Consider the following 20,949-nt stretch of genomic DNA (forward strand, 5'->3'; position numbering starts at 1 on the left):
GAGGAGCAAGTGAAATAAGCATTGTACCCGGCACGGGATAAATCATATACAATTTTATCTATTCTTGAATCCCTTAGATTTTGGCATTTCTGGGTGCGGGCTGAAGTCGGGGCGGGCTCCCCGCGGATCACGCCGGACCCAAGCCGCACAAGAAGTCCAGGCCCCGGGCCGGCCCGGCCGCCGGCCACGCTGCGCCCGCTCACGCCTCGGGAACACACCTCGGTCCCGCCCACGGCAGTTCTCGCGAGAGCAGCCGCAGCCAGGGATGGTCCTCCTTTCCTCGGCGTCCGTTCCCTCGGCCTCCTAGCCCCTCGGCGGCGCTGTGGGCCGGGGCCCCCTTCCCGCGCGCGCGGACCCGGTAAGCGACCCCGTCCGGAGCTCGGGGGGTTTAGCTTTCCGCCTTGGGCGCCCCCTCGGACGCCCCGGTCCTGCCTTTCGCCCGATCAGCCCACGCCTCGCCCGCCGGCGGGCGCCGGGAAGCCACGGCGCAGGCGCCGCCGGGGGGCACGCTCAGGGGTGGGGTGGGGCGGGCGGGGCGGGGCGGGGTGGGGCGGAAGTGCCGGCCGGCGGGGCGCAGGCGCGCTCTGGGAGCCACTCGGGCGCAGGCGCACGCGGGGTCGGTGTGGAGAAGACCTTCAGCCGTGCCCTGGTGAGGAGGAGGCGGCGGCTCCTCGGTGAGAGGTGAGGAGGCCGCGGGCCCGCGCGCCGCGCAGGCCGGCCCGAGCCGGGCGGGGACGGGCCTGGGCACCGGGCTGCGGACGGAGGAGGAGGGGGCCGCTTTGTAACTCTGTGCCCCGCGCCTGGGGGGCGGGGAGGCGCCGGGAGGGGGGAGCGGGCCGGGGGGGCGAGGGGAGCGGGCGTGTGTGCCCATCGCGAGCCTCCGAACGCGCCCGGGAGCGTGCCCGGGGCGGGGGGCCTGTCACCTGCTCCCGGAACTCGGGGCCGGACCCCCGCGGGAGGGGCCGCGCCGGCGCCCCGGAGACAGGGCCGCCTGGGGAGCCGCTGGCGCCCGGGGCCGCGGCCTCCGGGGTCGGCCGGCGCCGGCCCGCCCGCAGAGCCCACGCAGAACGGGGACGGAAAGCGACGGACCGCCGGGGTCGAACCGCCTGCAAGTGGCCGCGTGAATGGCGAAATGTTGTAGTAGCGGTTCTTCATCTGTCCCTAATAAACAGCTGCACCTGATGCGTGCCACAGCTCCATAGCTGCCTTTTATTTAACCAACCTACCCAAAACAACTTCCTTTAGCAAAAGAAAACCCCTGATTCTTCTCACTCCACATTTTTTAAAATGCCATCAATTAAGAGTGGGAAAAAACATGTAGACCCCAGAAAGATCTTATTTGAAAGAAGAAAAAAATTGCCTTTCGAAGTGAAATGCGTAATTCTATGTATCAGGACAAAATTGAAGCTCATACTATTTATTGATATTGATCGAGATCATTCATTACCATTTTTGAACAGGTGAACCATTTTTTCTTTAAAATTGTATCATTTTTGCAATATATATGACAGGTTTAGATTAAATAACTGGCATAAAGGAGCGTAATGTTTCCCAGTAACTATTTTTTTTTAGTTTGTTTTTTTTTTGCAAGGCAAATGGGGTTAAGTGCTTGCCCAAGGCCACACAGCTAAGGTAATTTTTAAGTGTCTGAGACCGGATTTGAACCCAGGTACTCCTGACTCCAGGGCCGGTGCTTTATCCACTGCACCACCTAGCTGCCCCTTAGTAACTATTAAAAGTTTGGCAAAGGGGATGGACGTTTGGTATAGTTCTGCACTTGATTTAGTCTTAAATCTGAGTGTCAAGCTTCAGAACCTTCTGCATGAATAGATTTCTTAAATAAAGACAGAGGAACATCAGGCTCACAAAGGCATTGCCTTTTATGAGAAGTTGGCAAAAAGCTCATAACATGTGATGAATATTTCACAGTAAAGGGGAAAGTTCAAGGTGTTTTGTAATTGGATAATTTAACCTCTGACTTTGCACCATTCTTATCTTGGATCATAAATGTTTTTGGCCATCCAGATAATGTATAGAAGTAGGCCTAGTTCCAGAACTCTTTTATGAATGCTGTTTAATGATAGGATAATTCAATTTTTTAAAAATCTGTATTTTCAAGGTTTTAATGAGTTTGTTGTCTGCATTTTAAGGGTTCATAAAAATAGTTTATCTCCTGTGCTGTTTATTTTGTTATCTTTTGTCTTTATAACTCAAGTCATTTCCTACCTTATTTGTCCCAAGGTTGAAACTCTCTTCTTGACAAAGAAAAACCTTTCAGCAGCAGCATTCAATAAATAAGTCTTGTCTGACAATGTATACAATATTCTGTTATAGTAGTAACCCCACATCTACAATGGAATTATGTTCAGAATCGCTTTTCCAAGCTCTTCATTTATTTTTTGTTACTTGAGATCCTTTCATTTACCTTAATGTCATTGTGTATATTCTTTGGATTCTGCTGAGATACTTTTTTGCTTTGACTTTTAAAAGTCCTAAGAGAGGATTTTATCTGTAGAGGGTTTTTTTTTGGGGGGGTGCATTTAAAAGAAGAGGTTTTTTAATATTCTGTTAAGAGCAACTTGGTATTATGAGAATGCTCTTTTAGTTTTCATCTGGAAAATCTTTAATATAAATAGCAGAATGATCTAGGAATTTTTTTCAGTCTGTTATCATATCAATTAATGGATACCAAAATTTAATTTAAATGTAGGAATGTTACCAAGTTTTTACTCTAGTATTATAGGACTGAATTCATGTATCTTGTTCATTTCTTATTCAGTCATATTAAACATTCAAATACGGAGTATGTCTAAGCAGTAGACAACTTTCAAGCTTCTTAAGTACTTCTCTTTGATACTGGATAGTTGTTAATTTGACTTTATTGCTTTTCTTGCCTTAATGAGATAGTACCTTTTTATTGGGTGAGGTAATGATAGAAGTATTCTTCTTAAGAGTTAAATTATTCTTTTCTTGTTTCTGTTTTTCTTAGAAGAAATGTGTAACACTCCAAGTTATTGTGACCTAGGAAAGGCTGCCAAAGATGTCTTCAACAAAGGATATGGTATGTATGTTATGACTGAATTTTAGTTCTCTGTGCTTATAATGTTAAAATTTTAACTGGTTTCATATTATTTAGAGAAATAGTTAATAGAGTTGTATTAAAACCCTGCTACTCATTAAGAGAAGACTTTTTGCTTTGGTTATTTTATTTCTAGTTCTAGGTCATATTCTGGTTAAGCAAGTGCAGAAGACTTGACAAAAAAAATCAAATATCATCCCATAATCACAGAATTTTAGAGTTGGAATGGATCTTAGTCATGTAGTCCAACCCATACCCCCAAAAGGATCCAAATTACAGTATACCTACTAAATGATAATTCAGCCTTTGCTTGTAGACCAATCTCCATTAAGGGAGAATCTACCGCATCCCCAGGTAGCATGTTCTATTTTTGGACAGTTCTAATTGTTTTTCCAAACATCAAGATTAAAGTTGTTTCTTTGCATTTTCAAATGCTTGTGATTTTGTTCCCTGAGGCCCACCAGAATAATCTCTTCCACATGACAGCCTTTTATGTCCTTGAAAACAACCATTACAGTCCTCAATTTTTTCTTCTTCAAGACAGATAGTGATAGCTCCAGTCTAGATATAGAATTTGTTCAAGGCCCATCACTATTCTACTTGTCCTCAAACTTAGCAATGCCCTTCCTAAGCAACAACACTCAAAAAACCATTTATCTGGTACAGTGGGTAGAGTGCCAGGTTCAGAATCAGTCATCTTCCTGAATTTAAATCTGGCCTCAGACCCTTACTAGCTTTGTGACCCTGGGCAAGTCACTTAACTCTGTTGTTAACCAAGGAAACTCAGTTTCCTCATCTGGCAGATAAGTTAGAGAAGAAAATGCCAAACCACTTCAGTATCTTTGCCAGGAAAACCCCCAATAAGGTCACAGAATGACAAAGGACCGGACAACAACAATTTCTATAGGAATCTCAGCGACTGAAAAATCTTTAAGTGAATGATAAACTTTCCTTTTGCTGAATGTATTTCAACTATTCAGTAAATGTTATTAAACTTATCTGTCAGTTTTAGCTTAGATAGGTACATATGTCAGCCAAATATATTTTGCACTGTGTTCAGTTCTCTCTCATAATGTGGCAGAAATATTTCTCATCTTTATGAATAACTAGGCTAATTCTCTTCTTCCTGGTCTTGAAAAACTGCCTTTGAATTACTTGTTTATAATAAAGATTGTTATGGAAATAGCAATATTAGATTGTAGCATACATATGATTTTATGCCATCAAATTTTTAAAAATCTTGTAACTTTCACTTTTTGAATATTATGATCTTTTATATTTCAGGGTTTGGTTTGGTTAAAATAGATCTTAAAACCAAGTCTTGCAGTGGAGTGGTGAGTACCTGGGGTTTTAAATAGGTGTTAACTTAAAGAAACATTTAATGGTTTTGGTTTTGTGTCATTTTCCACATTTTTATAGATGGATTTTTCCCCTGTTGACACTTTTAAAAATGATCTTCATTGCAATTCATTAACACAATCATGTAATTTTAAAAATAATGCATGCTTATTTATAATGATGAGTCCCACTTGTTTTGGATACTCTATCTCTTTGTCCTGGGTTATAGCAGTTAGGTTCACCTCTTCAAGGAATGAGCAAAGGTAGTTGTAGTAGTGTATTTTGTGTAATTTGCTCTTTTTTCCTAGTCATAATCTTTATTCCCATGTTCATCTCTATTTAATTTTTCATATAATAAACATTTTTTCCTCTTCCATACATTACCTTTCATTTAAAAGAAAAACAAATTCCCATATTTACTATGTACAAAAATATCTATCTCATTCTACATCTTGAATCCATTACCTCTTTTCTAGCATTATGGCTGGTTATTGCATTTATCCAAGATCTTCAGTCTTTCAGAGTTGTCTTTACAAATTTTATGAATTATTTTCCTGGTTCTGCCCATATCACTCTGTAACAATTCCTGTAGTCTTCCTAGGATTTTCTGAACCACATCCCTTTCATCATTTCTTAAAGCACTATGGTATTCCATTATATTCATAATTTATTCATTTCCCATTTGCCATTACAAAAAAGAACTGCTATAAATGGATTCTTTTTTTTTTTTGTCATTGGGATTTGGGCTTAATAGAAGTATCACTAAGTCAGAGGGTTATGTATACAGTTTAGTGCCATTTTGGGCATAGTTCCAAATTGCTTCACAAAATGGCTATTCACAGTTCATAACTCCACCTGTTTTCCCATAGTCCCTCTTAATATTTGTCATTATATATATTTGTCATTATGATGGGTGTGCTTTAGTTTGCATATCCCTTTACATTAATGATTTTGAGCATATTTTCACATGTATAGCTTGGATGTTATCCTTGAAGAACTGTCATTTCATATCCATTACAAATCTTTTTAAATCAGTTGGAGAATGATTCTTACCCTTATAAACTTAAACTAGTGTATTCATTCTCTTTCTCCCTCTAATTTTAAATTTAAATAAGATTTAAAATCAGAGAAACTTGATACAAAATTTCTTTCCAAGTTAAACTATTTCTCTTTTAAAGCTAGCAGCCTTATTTAGACACATAGGGATAAGGAGAACAGTTTTTTTCCTTGAATATACATATGAATGTATCCACTTTGAATTTTGCTGAAAACTTAGAATTTACTTATAAACTCCACAGTTAGTGTCTCTAGTACCCTTCACTTTCACAAACTCATTTATTATTGTCTCTTTAATCCTTTGTGATTATTTGACAAAATCTTAGACATGAAACACAAATCCAGACTATCTTAGGCTTTAATGGATGCTAATAAAAACCTTTTATTGAAAATCATGAGCATAAGAAGGCTTTGTTGGTTTGCTTTTAACGTCATCTGAGCCATTAATTTCATGCAGGGAGGATAAAAATTTCTAAGCTACCTTTTTCCTTTATTTTCATTGTCAGAGTTTCTTCCATAGCCTTCAGAACCTGTGTAAATCAGTGCAGCCATCTTTTTAGGACATTATGATGCTGTTAATAGAGGATTAGAGTTGAAAGACTTGAATTCTTTGATCTTGTATTGAAACTGCCATTCTATGTCTTTGTATTTCCATCTGTTAAATAAGAATAATATATATAATATATATATATATGAACATGTGTGTGTGTGGGTATACATACTCTTACATAGAAAATGTTTTTCCAGTTGGATTTTTCTTTTTTTAAAAGGTTGTATAAGATTTTTAAATAAATTATAATGATGTTTTTAAAAGTTAATGGGAACCTTATAGAAGTAGCTTTCATCTTTGGAAAAATCTCAAAACTTTAAAATTTTATCTTTTCATGCGGCTGTGGTTTGGTATTATTCATCCAGCTGGTAAGAATAAAGAGTATGCTTATGTGTTTGCCTTTTTATTCCTTATGTATGTTTTTGGTCTGCTTTTTTTGTCACAGCTATCAATATTCCACAACATGATGACATCCTTTTCATTTTCCAGACATGGAAAATGATATTTTGATATTTCCATCACACACATAATCCATCTGTGTTGCAATAATAATTTTTTGATTGTGTTGCTAACTAGCATGCAATATAGAATTGTAAAATTCTTAGATTTTTTTATGTGGTACTAATACTTTATAGGGAAAAGGCATTATTAGGCAGTCATAGAGAAACCAACTTTAATATTCATTATAGTACATGTCATTTCAGATTTATAGTCACTAAAACGAAATAGTATATGTTAGTGTCCAGTGTAAAAATAAAATTATTCCATTAAAAAGAACTTTGTAGGGGTGGCTTGGTGGCGCAGTGGATAGAGCACTGGCCCTGGAGTCAGGAGTACCTGAGTTCAAATCTGGCCTCAGACATTTAATAATTACCTAGCTGTGTGGCCTTGGACAAGCTACTTAACCCCATTGCCTTGCAAAAAAAAAGAAAGAAAAGAACTTTGTGCAATGTCAATAGGATTAAAATAAAATAATTTTTAACGAGAGTTTGATCTAACCCTGTATGAACTTTTCTTCTGAAAGTGTTCTGCTCTGTGTTGATAAGTATATCATAATTGCCTAGTCATGTTTCTCAAGCATACAAGACACAACCTCTTTAAGAAGAAGCAAAATTATAAACTCAGTGAAGTGGTATTCTGGAAAACTGGCAGTAGTTTAGAATTGTTTGCCCTAAGAAGGTCAATCAGCAAATTGTTAATTTACATATTACTGATGATAAATTTTGAGTAACTGATATTTTGGGGCAATAGTGTTCAACCTTTTATCTCTTCTGGGCCACATTACCCCACAGACACTCATCTATGACTACATACAGAATTCAGCACTTCTTTATGAATGCAGTGCGACTTAGACAACCAATGAGCACAACCTCAAATGCAGTGCAAGCCCCATTGAATGCACCCCAAGGGCTGCTACAAAGATTGGACACATATGTTTTAAAATGAAGAATAGGGCAGATGCTTTTCACTGCAATTGATTGTGGATACTGAAAATATTGCAAATTTTAATTTATAAAAAACCATAATTCTGACAATAAAAAAAATTAATTATTCTTCTTTTAACCACTATTAAGTAGTTTGGAAGGCATGATATAGAAGTAGGTAATCATTTTCATTTAAGAATCACTTGAATTACTCCAAATTTCACTCTGAAATTATGAGCTAGTTAATAGAACAAAGAATTGGAAAAGAAAACTTAATTTATTTTAACATTTTAAAACTATTGGGTGTATGTAAATGTCACATGTAAATATTTAATTTACGTTCATTAAATTTATTATTTTGGGACAACTTTGCATTCCTCAAGTATTGAATAACAAGCATAAAGCTAATATTAAGTATACTGAAGACAGTCCCTGCATTTAAAGTAGTTTTATATAATTCTGTATGTAGATCAAAAAAATGAATGTTAGAGAACCATAATGATTGAAGAATATCTAAAAATGATAAAAATAATTAACATTTAAAAACAGATAAAGGAAATTGGAGATTAAAGTTGCTACAGAAATAGAATCATATAAAATAGCAAAATTCAGTAGTTTTTTCTGAGCAATATAGTAATGCTTTCTAAAATTTATTTAATTTGACTTGTTAATTTTGAAATTGTTACCTAATTTCCCATTTTTACCAGGAATTTTCCACATCTGGTCATTCATACACTGACACAGGAAAAGCTTCGGGTAATTTGGAAACGAAATACAAGATTTGTGACTATGGGCTTACCTTCGTTCAAAAATGGAACACAGACAATACTCTGGGTACAGAAATCAGCATGGAGGATAAAGTAAGGAGAAAGAATTGAAGTTTAGTTGGGAAGTTTTAAGTACATCTTACAAACTAAGTTTTGAACAGACCAGAAAATGTGTTTTTGAGTGCATGTAATAACTTGTCTGATATTTTTTCTTCACCAACCATACAAATTTATCCTACCATGATCTTATATAAAGAGAATGAAGATTGTGCAATGATGTAAGGAAATACCCTGTAAGACCAGTGGCATCAAACTAAAATAGAAATGAGGTTGCATATTGAATTAGAAAACCACAAATCAACATTATCTATATTGTATTTTACATTTTAATTTGTCCTGCACTTGGGAATTTTGTGTGTGGTAGATTTGACAACTCTGCTGTGCAGTGTCCATTACTTGTTCATTGTGAAGAATGGTACCATTCCATTCTAGATCTGGATCAGCCTTCAAAAAAATTTTATTAGATTATGTAACCCTTTCAAACATATTTCTTTATGTCGAGTTAAATGTTATTTTAACATCTAAATATTAGAATAAGATTTCCAAATTCTTAGCTTGAACCGTCTTTTAAAAATTCTTGGTTCTCCAATTTAAAAAAAAAGTGTTAGAGATTTGTATCCTGATTGTATTGTTTTTTGGTATTTGATCTTTTTTGTTGTGAAGGATGGAGAACATTGTTGAGGGGAGAAAATGCTTTGAGATATAATGTTGTAGTAGATTTTGTATTGTGAATTCTTTCTTAGATATAAAGTTAGGAGATGCTTAAAATTGTCTTCTTGACTACAAAGTTTTATTAATGCTAAGTGTTTCTATCTTTTTCAGTTGGCTGAAGGTTTGAAGGTGACTCTTGACACCATATTTGTACCAAACACAGGGTAATTATGTACTCATGTTTTTAACAGAGTATCCTGTATGACCCAGAGGACATAGAAGAATAGGCATATAACTTAAAAGAGATAGTCTTAATGGAGGAGAGAATATGGAGGATAATTGAGGATAAAAACAAATTATGAGACTTGAGAACTTAGAATATGAAAATTGAAAAGTGGATCACAAATTTGTTAAAATGCCAAAGTGGGAGGTAGTTGGTAGAAAATGTTTGACTCATAGCTATTTTCCTTTACTGTATTCTTGTAAGTTAGAGAGAATAGTGTAATGGATAGAGTGCTGGCCTTGAGGTTAGCAAGACCCAAAGTGCTACCTTTGATACCTACTAGCTGTGTGAACCTAGGCAAGTTATTTAAACTCTCAGTGCTTCAGTTGCTACATATATGAAATTGGTAATAACATGACCTATCATAAGAAATAACTATTAAAAAAAACACAAGTTCTTATTGGTAATAAATTAAATAAGATGTTTATAACAGTTTTGCTTTTTACATAATGCATATCTTTAAAGAAAACTTTCAGTTTGAGGTCTGAGTCTATAAGATCTATATTAGGATTACTAACTAAACATGTTATAGAATAAAATCAGATGTTTCTTTTTACAGAAAGAAGAGTGGAAAATTAAAGGCCTCCTATAAGCGGGACTGTTTCAGTCTTGGTGGAAATGTTGACATTGATTTTTCTGGACCGACCCTCTATGGCTGGGCTGTATTAGCCTATGAAGGATGGCTTGCTGGCTATCAGATGAGTTTTGACACAGCCAAATCTAAACTGTCTCAGAATAATTTTGCCTTGGGTTATAGGGCTGTTGACTTCCAGCTACACACACATGTGTAAGTATTGATAGTTCAATACTACTATTAGATACCAGAATGGGATGTCACTTGGTATACTGGATTCATAGAAGTGAGTGGCATGAGGAAAAGCATAGATATGGGAAAGGGTAGACCATGTGTGGGAAATTGTGACCAGTTTCATTCAGTGCAGTGTATATGAAATGGAATATAATGAGAATTCTGAGGAAGAAACTTAAGTTGGACTGGAAAGAATATTGAATACTGCTATACTTTTATCTTTGGATCTGATCATTTCTTGTCAATTGTCTATCATGAACCCTGCTTCTTTAGAGCCCATGGATTCTAGGAAAATGTAAAAGGTAGAACCAATTTTCTTTGGACACGAATGAATTGTTTAGAAAATATTACATGCAAATTATATACGAAGCTTGGTCACTCTTAATTGCCCGCTTCTCATTTGGGCAACTGCGTAGACAATTTTAGTTCATTTATTAATATTTGAGTCAGGTATAAGTTCATCGAATTTAGTTGAACTTAGGAGTCATTTATTTAAAAAAATTAGCAATGTGGGGTCCTAGTTTATAATCTGAGCGTTTGTTTCTTACTCATTTAAGAAAACCTAAGCAAGACTTGATTTTTTTTTTATATCTTTTATCTACTCTAAAAACAGGAATGATGGCACTGAATTTGGAGGGTCAATCTACCAAAAGGTTAATGATGACATCGAAACATCAATAAATCTTGCTTGGACTGCTGGCAGTAACAACACTCGTTTTGGTATTGCTGCTAAATACAAGCTGGATCACAGAACTTCTCTATCTGTAAGAATGGATGCCTGAATAGTATCTGTTTTTGAATTTTCAGCTACAAGTTGCAAATGAATGGTCTGTTATGATTGATTTTGTTGGTTTTTTAATAAGTCAGGAGACCTGGATATCAATTTTTGTTCTGCCATCAGTTAGCTTTGTGACCTTGGGCAGGTTATTTTCTCTCTCTGGGCCTTAGTTTACTCCTTTTTAAAAGAAGAGTTTAAATATAGATTCTTAAGGCTCTTTTGAATTCTAAAATTCTTTTGATTCTCTTGATAAGTGAGACTCATATACTTTATTATTACTATTTTGTTGCAAAATAACTTTTAGTAATAATAGGCATAATAATTGCTTATGTTTCTAGCATTTTAAAGTTCTCAAACATTTCATATATAATAGTAGGTGCTAGCATTCATATAACACTTAATATTTGTAAAGCATTTTGTCTTTATAACTACTCTTAAGGAGTATGGGATGTTATTGTTTAAAGACCAGGAAACAAAGGTAGTGATTAAATGACTTACTCAAACTCACTCAGCATATTTAAATTTGGTTCTTCCTCACTCCTGGTGCAACCCTCCATTCACTATACCACTTAGCTGTCTGTTATCTCATTTTATACATTTTATATGTCAGGGCATATGCCAACTTTCCCATATTAAAGATGAAGAAACTATAGTGCAGGTAGATTTAAGTAATTTACTTTCAATACCAAATGATGAATCAAAAATTTTGTAGTTTACAGTATATATCATGTACAGTGAAATATCAAGATTTTTACTAACTTGATATGATCTGGATTGGTATTTATCTTAATGGTAAATCTTAAGAAAAAACTTCAAGGACTTTAAATTTATCTTTCATTCAGTATAGGTAGTTTGTAGTGCTTTGTATCAGTAGTTTAGGGCACTGTATGTTACATATGTGGATATGAAAATAATAAAACTACTTTTCTATAAAAATAATTTATAGCTCATTTATAAGAATTGAGGTTTCTTTTTTCTCTCAAAAAGTCAGCATGGAATAATGACTAGAAATCCACTCAGAAGCAAGAAAAATTGGGTTCAAGTCTTGACCTCTGTTGTTTAATATCTTAGTGCCACAGGCAACTAGGACTGAATTGCACAGTAGTACTAGTGTGCATTGGTAGAGAGAGTTTCCTGTGGTCTGGTCCAAGATTTCTTTTGATGTGAATTAGTCTGATTTGTTTTTATTACTTGAGTTAATTATACCCTGGTTAAAATATGTTGGAAACTTCATGCTTCTTGGTCAGCAGTTCTTAAATATTTGGGTCTTCAGGACTCCTTTACACTTTAAAAAGTATTGAGGACCCCAAACTGTTTTTGTTTATGTGAATTTATATGGCATTAGAAATTAAAAGTGATGAATTTTCAAAATCTTTATTCATTTAAAAAGTAGACCCCATTACATGTTATTCAAGGTGAATGTTGTAATGTGCTGAATAGCACCTTATTATATATCACTTAGAATTTTAATTTATTGTAAAAAGCGAGTGAGGTACTCAACATAATCTAGCATTTTCGCATCTTTTTAAGTAAAAATTGAGATTGCTTATTAGGTTCAAAAAATATGAATCTGTTCAAAAGGTATAATTTGGGAATTATAAGTAGTAAAAACAAGTCAACATATATTTATTGAATAGCTATTATAAAATGTCAAAACTCAGGAAAAATATCTTTTCACCATAAATATATTAGATTTTTGGAACAGTTTTTGGGTAACTGGAAACCAATACTATAGTAGTATCCTTTGAAGAATTTAAATGATGTCATAGAAATTAACCTTTTTATCCCCTAAGCTTTCAATACAATAGTTATAAATTATGTCCTTAAGATGCTTCTGACATCCTGAGAGTATTGGTAAAAAGTAGCAGTGATGATTGCCTCTATGTGAAGTAACACTTTTGTCTTCTAATTTTAGGGTAAAGTGAATAATGCCAGCCTTATTGGACTTGGTTATACTCAGACACTCCGAGAAGGTAAGCAGAGGGGATATTAATGGAAGGAAAGTGGGGGAAGTAACAAATAAATTTTAATTCTAGGACTGCAATAAATTGTAGCAGTCATTAATACAGAATACAAAATTATTCTTATTTTAAAAATACTGATTTTAGTCTCATTCACAAAACATAGCAGATCAATATCTATAAGTATAAACTTTAAAAAGCCATAAATTTTTTTCCAACCTTAGCATTAAAATCAGATTACTAAAGGTTTGACATGCACTTGCCTAAAACTTAGGATTTTTTTTTTTTAGTAATAATGTGATTATAGGTGTTTTTTTTCTCCTTTGCAGGTGTAAAATTGACGCTTTCAGCTTTAATTGATGGAAAAAACTTCAATGCAGGAGGTCATAAGGTTGGGTTGGGATTCGAATTGGAAGCTTAATATAGTTTTTAAGTAAAGTATCAGCTATCTGCCCCTTGAAATGAAGAGAAATGAACCCACTCTGTTTTGGCCTTAATATTCTTCTGTGAAATTTCAACAATGTGAACTTTTTATTCTTCCAAAGAATTGTTGTAGCACCACCACGCTGATGTCTAGAGGTTTTTGAGTCTATTATAAGAAAGAAATACTTGAAGGCATGCATGGAAGTTGTAATGTTTGTGCCACATTTCAGTTCAGTTTCTCAGTGTTATTTTAAATTTGTTCTTCAATGACAGTGTAGTGTCATGTTATAAAGGAAATGACCTGATCCTCCAGTTCATACATCACATCCTGCATGTCCTACACCACTTTTTCATGACCTTTTATCAACTTGGTCTCTGCTATAGTGAAAGCTTTGGTTTTGCATCAGAGTAAAATAAATTCATCACATTTGGAACATAATTGCTTCTATGTGTCGCCTAGTGGTGGTTTGCTTTAATGATACAAATGCTTTGGCATGAATGGTAGTTTGGGTGGGGTTTGTGTAAAGATATAACATATCCAAGATAATTAGCCAAAAATTGTTAAGCTGTCATTACCTGTCTCTTCTAGTTAGCTACTTTCCTTACCTCCTTTATTGCTTAAAATATTCAGCTTGAGGAATAATCAGAAGATTGCTCTCAGCTCCACTCTTTATTTCTGCTCAGAAAAACATTTTGATTGTGCTTCAACTCCATTTCCAGTGTCAGTTAGAGTTAAATAGAAAGTTGTTGAAGGCTGCCAAGAACGCAATAGAGGGTGAGTAGATAGAAGCAAAACCATACAAATTCACAAGGGGGGTAAAAACTTTGAGATATGCATGGGGTATGCAAGTAGAACTATTAGAAAGATCCCAGAAAAGAGTTGCTGGTATTTTTTTTTTTTAATTACAGCTGCAGGAGCAGCCAGGGGATGCAGTAGAGCACAGACCCTGGAATCAGGAGGACCTAAGTTCAAATCTGGCCTCAGACACTTAATTGCCTTTGCGACCTTTGGCAAGTCACTTTAACCCCATTGCCTTGAAAAAAAAATTAAATCTGCAATTCAAGTTTGACAGATTGATGGCAAAAGTGCTAAACAGAAATACAAGGTCTCCCAAAAGTCAGTGCAGTTTAAAACTTAAAAACTATATTGAGTAAGCATTTGTATTTGCTCTAGTAATAATTTATACTAGTAGAATTAATTTTTAACATGATAGTCTTTTTCATAGAGCTATTCCTAGGACCGTTCTAGAAGAGACAATAATAAAAAATAGCCTCTTGCATAATAGCTTAATGAAGAAATTTCTAATTTGATTTCTTATTGTTATAGGAGAAATTGGTGTTACCAATAAAGATTGAGAGCTCTTGAAGGTTAAAAACTCACAACTAACCCTGGAATTGAAATAGCTCAGGGATTTTTTATTTCACAAGCTTGCAAAATTCACAGATTAAAACTTTTTTTTATCGAAGAGACACCAAGCTGCTTGTAAGCAGCTTAGGACTGGGTGAATAACAAAGGTCTAGACCAGGTACCTGAGGAAAAGAGTGAAAGGAAAGCAGCCTGGAGAGCTGGCTGGCTTAGACCAAACTGAGTCCGGCCACATGAAACAGAAACTGTAGTTCTCCAGTGGGAGCATAGGGTTCTAGCTTAGAAAGTGCCCATTCTTCAAAGAAGGAAGAAAAAGACCATCTAGGAGATCTTACTTAAAAATGCATTTCCTTAGTGGGTTGGACAAGGATGGCCCTTGGGAACGGTACAGCACCTGACTCCAGGTACTTTCCCAATACACAAGCCACAGGGGCTGCCCTCTGAGGAGTGGCCAAAACAGTTCATCGTGCATTGACTCTGTGCACTAGTCTTTCCTGTCCCAAAGGGTGTGATCTTTAAGTCCAGTATAAGTCTTCCTGTGTCCTGCATCACTACTTCACAAACAAGAACTTTTTTTTTTTTGGATTTTTCAAGGCAATGGGGTTAAGTGGCTTGCCCAAGGCCACAAAGCTAGGGAATTATTAAGTATCTGAGACCAGATTTGAACCCAGGTACTCCTGACTCCAAGGCGGCGCTCTATCCACTGTGCCACCTAGCTGCCCCACAAGAACTTTTAAGAGGAAAAAACAAAGTTGCATACTTGATCTTCAGGGACCAAGACTTGCTTTATCAGTTTTGGTAGTATGTTAAATTTTACCTGATTTAACATACCAAAGGGCAGGTTAATCAATCAAAATAATGAAATTCTGCATTCAACACCATCCTCCCTCTACACCTCCCACAAAAAATTTCAATACAATTCCCTGTTATGAGGGGAAATACCAAACACCAATCATTTGACTACCCCCCTTAAAAAAAAACTTATTTTGAATAGATCCCCATTAATGGATAAAATTAGATGGAAAAAAAAGCTACATTTAAGAACAAATAAGAGTTTAAGCAAATTTCAAGATTTTATCAGGAAAAACTTAGCTACCATAAAATGAATAAGTAAATTTTATATATAGTGACTTCTTTACATAAAATCATGCAAATAGGACTATTCATGCCATGTATAAATGGAATAATACTGTAGGGCAATTCTTCAATTTTGAATTATTATTGGCATTCAGTGAAGGTCAGAGTTGGGAAAAGAATAAGAGGGATGAAGGTGACAAAGGGCTTGGTTACCTAGATTTAATTGCTAAGTTAGTTGAACTCAATGTGTTCCAGACATCTATGAATCTGTGAAGTTTTATAGCTGTGTACTAGTACTTAGAAGTATGCTTATCCTTTATGCTTAGAGAAAAATACTGAAATAGGCATTTGAAATGTAAATTTAACATTCAGTAGGTATATTAGACAGTACTCACTGGATTTCTCTTCTGAAAGGTTGAGGGATGAGAAATTGGATACCCAAAGTAGGATCATCTAAAGTCATCTTTTATCCTTTGCACTCCAAGGAAGCCAGAAGTAGCCATTAGCCTTATCTCTGATTTCATATTCTGACATTCTCATGAGTAGCCCCCCAAAAAAACAAAACCTGCCATTTTTTTCCTTCTTCCACTCTTATTTTTTCCAAGTCACTCTTAATATACAGTTCCTCATTACTACTGTATTAGGAGTCTGAGTGTTGGACTCTGAACCTACCTTGTGCACAAGCTGAAAACATGTGATGACTTAGCTTCCCTTCATGTTGCTTCTATGTTCTGGTGGGGGGTTGTCCAAAGGAGAGAACTTGATTTCTAAGTTGGAGGTTTAGGTTTAGGTTTATAACCTGCCATTGCTGCTAATTAGGCATCCCACCCTGGGCAATATTGTGGGTCCAACTGGCTGAATGTGAGCAGTCTTAAGTAAGCTCAGTTTAGCATCACTTTAAAAATACAAGAAGTGCATATAATTATGTAAAGGACTAACACAAATTGAAAAAAAATCACAAGGAAAATCAGTGAAGATAAAAGCTGGATCTGAAGAAAGGAGTTAAACAGGTGATGTATGCAAAAAAAATATATGGGCTAAAGGAAAGCTGAGAAGCAGATAAATGAACAAATGAATAAGCTTTAAGTGCTTAATCTGTAATGTACTGTGCTGTGATGGGGATACAAATAATACTATTTTTAATAAACAAGAAAGATGCAAGTAACTGGAAAATAAAGGGAGAACTCATTCTCAAATAAATTGGTGATCTCATTCGTGTTCCTTCCAGCTATGCAGATTGCAAACTACCTAAGCCTGTTTGTCTTATGTGTAATTTGACCACGTAAAACTGTCATGTAACAGAGACTATCATTAGCCTGTCAAAACATGAAACAAAGTCTTAATATTTTGGGCAAGAAAATTGCCTCAAAGCATTGGAATTAGAACTTCAATCCATTTTGATAGCATCCAAATTTAAACACCCTCAGAAATATCACTGTAAACACATGCCATATTGAAAATACTATGTTTATAATCCACTTTTGAGCAGTTGAAAACATACTTTACTGTTAATCCCCTAGGTTATGATTCCAAAACGATTACCTAAAAAAATGGAATGCCAGTTCTGGGCAATTGTGGGGCATAGTTTGAATCGTGCAGGGTTCCTCTTCTAGCAAAGATGACAAAAGACTACAAGATGATGTGATGAAAAACAAAGAATGGACTCCTACTAATGAACAACTTCTATAAAACAACATATGCTTAACTCAAAAAAAAAAAATCCATCACTACCAATCCTAAAGTCAGAGCTGAGTTGGTTTTTGAAACCAAAGCAGTGGACTAAAGGAACTTTAAAAGGTAACAAAAAAGCCTGAGTAGAGTGAAGTAAGAATATATCTCATAATTCTCTCATCAACTTACTTTATAAAAATATTTTTTAAAAAACCCAAAATAATAGCTAACATATAGCACTTACTATTAGCTAGGCACTGTTCACAGTTTTACAAATATTTGATTCTCACAACTTTGGGAAGCAGATTCTGTTATTACTGTTTTATAGATGAGGAAACAGACCAAACAGGTTAAGGGACTTGCTCAGGCCTACATAGTAAGTATGAGTGCAGATTTGAACTCGGGTCCCTCCTGATTCCAGACTTGGTGCCTCCATTATGCCACCCTCTACCCTTAAAATCTAAAAATCATGAGAAAACTTATTAGATGAATGGGACTAATTGATGGGTCAGTATTATAAAACATGACAGAAATTTAGGGGTGGCTAGGTGGTGTAGTGAATAAAGCACCAGCCCTGGAGTCAGGAGTACCTGGGTTCAAATCCAGTCTCAGACACTTAATAATTACCTACCTGTGGGCAAGCCACTTAACCCTGTTTGCCTTGCAAAAACCTAAAAAAGAAAAAATGACAGACATTTAAATGGAAAATTGGCTTCTAAATCTGGGGCACACCTATGCATAGTGTAGACTAGACTGGGCATGTAATAGGTCTGAGAGTAGAGAAACCATGTGCCTCAGGCAACTCATGACTGGATGACAGGCCTCAATGTCTTTGTTCTCTTGAATATAGTACATCTCCTTAGTGTAGTTTCTTTAGAGAGCCATATCACCTGCAGGGAAAAAGCAAACAAAACATCTATCTGTTCCCCTTCTGGTCCTCCCAGTTTTCCTGTTGGCCATAGCTGCTTCTCTGCTACTCTTGGTCCACTGAAACAGTATCAAGCACACAACCATCCTTGGCAAGGTATTTATAAAGTGTTACACTTTTTAAATATATTAGCCTAGCTCAAAGTGTGCAAAGCCTGAATTTCACTTTTTCCTATCATCCAGTCATGAATTGCCTGAGGCACTGTCCTCTCTTAAGAGGACAGTAAGGATCAAGACAGGTTCCCCTGAGAGGTTGGTCCTCCCAAAAGATGACAACTTAATGACTCTTCAATTAACATAGGATCCTACTTTCTTCCCATCAGCATTCAGCACCTATAGAGTCATTCACCTTTTATGAGCTCTGTTGGATGACTCATTCCTCCAGCCAATCCTCAGCAAAAGAATTCTTCTAAACATCATGACTTTCAAAAAAACAGGCAGAGCCTTCCTGGGTCACCTCAATCATGTGGGCTTTTGCTTTGTCTAATGTAAACAATTTCTTTGTCTTCTATCCCCAATTCCTCCTACATTTGCTTCTATTTTCATTTGATAAACCTAAATTCTTCAAATCAATGCCTCCATTTCTACTTTATGATGTGAAAAGATTTAAATCTGCATTTTTGTCAGGTGTATCCCCAACAGACCTTATAGGCCTTCATTCCACTTTCCAATTAGTTGTTTGAATTTTAGTTTATTAGTTACATCCTTCAAAATTCTGAAAAGTCACGTAGACTATGGGAAGGACCACATTGAACTGCATCCTGAGGGTCGTTTTCTCTCATGTGTTCAGGCAACCTTTCTTCTTGAAAAAAAATTTATGGCAATGGAGTTGACTTGCTCAAATTCACACAGCTAGGCAATTATTAAGTGTCTGAGGGTGGATTTGAACACAGGTCTTCCTGATTCTAGGGCTGCTGCTGCATCCACTGCACCATCTAGCAGCCCTAGTCTGTCTTTTCTTGAGCATTTTTGTGTCTGCTTCTTCTCAAGTAGACTTTATTAATGTTTCTTATTCAAATGTTCTTTTTCTGCCTCTTTCAGCAACCAATATCCACATATCAAAGAGCAATATCTTACTTTTACAAATACAAGGAGAAAAGAATATTTTTTTAAAATTTCACCTGGCTTAAAGGTTATTGAGGGAACAAAGAAGAGGGTGGGTAATCAGAATGAAATATCCTAGGAGATGGAAAAGAGAAGAGGAGAATGAAGTGACTTAGTGTTTCCTGAAATCAGAACATCGTCAAAGAGGTAGAAAGATGAAGAGAGGAAGCTTATGAACCCTAATCTTACCTATGTTGAACTAGGTAAAAGTAGAATCAAGGGATCAATATCTAAGCTAGGCAGAGTAGGTGGGATAAGTTTGTTTAAAAAAGACTGGCATCAGATTTCTTTATATAAAATAAGCTGGTGCTACCTAAAAAAAGTTTTAAAAGGCAAGAATTAGAAGTTGGCGTGGTCTGGGTATGAAGTGAATTGTGTGAAGAGGCTTGGGATAATTATTTTAAACAAAACAAACTGCAAGTTTAAGAGAAAAAATTTAAATGTAATAGGATTTGATGTAAGGAAAAATAATTATATTTTGATGTTACTGAACTAAAAAAAATGGGCAATTATAGAGTAAAATAGAGATGATATCAAGTCATTTCAGTTGTGCCTGACTCTGTGATCCCATTGGAGTTTTCTTGGCAAAAAGACTGGAGTGGTCTGCTATTTCCTTTGTAGTTCATTTTAAAGATGTGAAAATTAAGCAAAGAGGTTAAGTGATTTACCCAGGTTACATAGCTATCAAGTGTCTGAGGTCACATTTGAACTCAGGTCTTCCTAACGCCAAGGGCAGCACTGTGTACATTATTGCAGATAAGAAATACATATATAGTCATGCAGAGTTAAATTGAGAGAGCTCATGAGTTTAACATTAGGTTAACATTAAGTTTAACATTAGGCTTTAAAAGAATCTCTCAAAAAGGAAAGACATAACTGATGATTTTTAGATAAAGTAGTAGGAAAAATAGATACCATCAAGAGAGACACAGATAAATGGCATCTTAAAAAAAATAAATTGAACAAATCTTAAATGAATTCCAAAAGGGGAAATACATGGGACTAGATGAATTTGCATCCATAAATTCTACCAAAATTTTTAAAGAACAATTAATTATGATGCTACATAAATGACTTGAAAAAAATAGGAAAATTTGGGGCAGCTAGGTGGTGTAGTGGATAAAGCACCAGCCTTGGAGTCAGGAGTATCTGGGTTCAAATCTGGTCTCAGACACTTAGTAATTACCTAGCTGTGTGGCCTTGGGCAAGCCACTTAACCCCATTTGCCTTGCAAAAAAACTTAAAAAAAAAAAAGAAAAAAAAAGAAAAAATAGGAAAATAAGCCATTCTGGAAAGCAGTTTGGAACACTGCCCCAAAAGCTATTTAAATGGTTTGTAGCCTTTGCTCCAGAATTCTTTTATGCCCATATCCCATAGAGATTAAAAGAGGATAGGGACTCATAATATTTCTCAAAAAAAAACAAGTAAAATAGACATTTCTGTATCTATAAATAGAAAAATATTTATACTATTTTTGTGTGACAAAGAATTGGAAACTGAGGGAGTGCCCAACAATTGGGGAATAGCTAAAGAAGTATATGAAGGTGATAGAATACTATTGTGCTATAAAAAATGATACAAGGAATATTTTCAGAAAACCTTGAGTAGACTTTTATGAAATAAATT

General features: G+C 36.0%; 1 protein-coding gene across 3 annotated transcripts; it reads left to right on the top strand.

Annotated features, from left to right (window-relative positions):
* The first annotated feature begins 245 nt into the window (after positions 1-245).
* VDAC3 (voltage dependent anion channel 3) lies at positions 246-13,617 on the top strand. 3 transcript variants are annotated; one of them, XM_074209032.1, is made up of 9 exons: positions 246-358; positions 2,990-3,061; positions 4,364-4,413; positions 8,155-8,307; positions 9,097-9,149; positions 9,768-9,995; positions 10,630-10,780; positions 12,710-12,767; positions 13,085-13,617. In XM_074209032.1, the coding sequence occupies exons 2-9, from the start codon at positions 2,995-2,997 to the stop codon at positions 13,174-13,176; spliced, it is 852 nt and encodes a 283-aa protein (XP_074065133.1). In that variant the 5' UTR covers positions 246-358; positions 2,990-2,994; the 3' UTR covers positions 13,177-13,617. The 3 variants fall into 3 exon arrangements, with proteins under 3 accessions (XP_074065133.1, XP_074065132.1, XP_074065134.1); XM_074209031.1 differs by lacking the exon at positions 246-358 and adding an exon at positions 575-681; XM_074209033.1 differs by lacking the exon at positions 246-358 and adding an exon at positions 587-681 and having other exon boundaries at positions 2,993-3,061.
* Positions 13,618-20,949: the final 7,332 nt, after the last annotated feature.

The sequence above is a fragment of the Macrotis lagotis genome, chromosome 1 (genome assembly GCF_037893015.1).
Source record: "Macrotis lagotis isolate mMagLag1 chromosome 1, bilby.v1.9.chrom.fasta, whole genome shotgun sequence".
Lineage (NCBI taxonomy): Eukaryota > Metazoa > Chordata > Mammalia > Peramelemorphia > Peramelidae > Macrotis > Macrotis lagotis.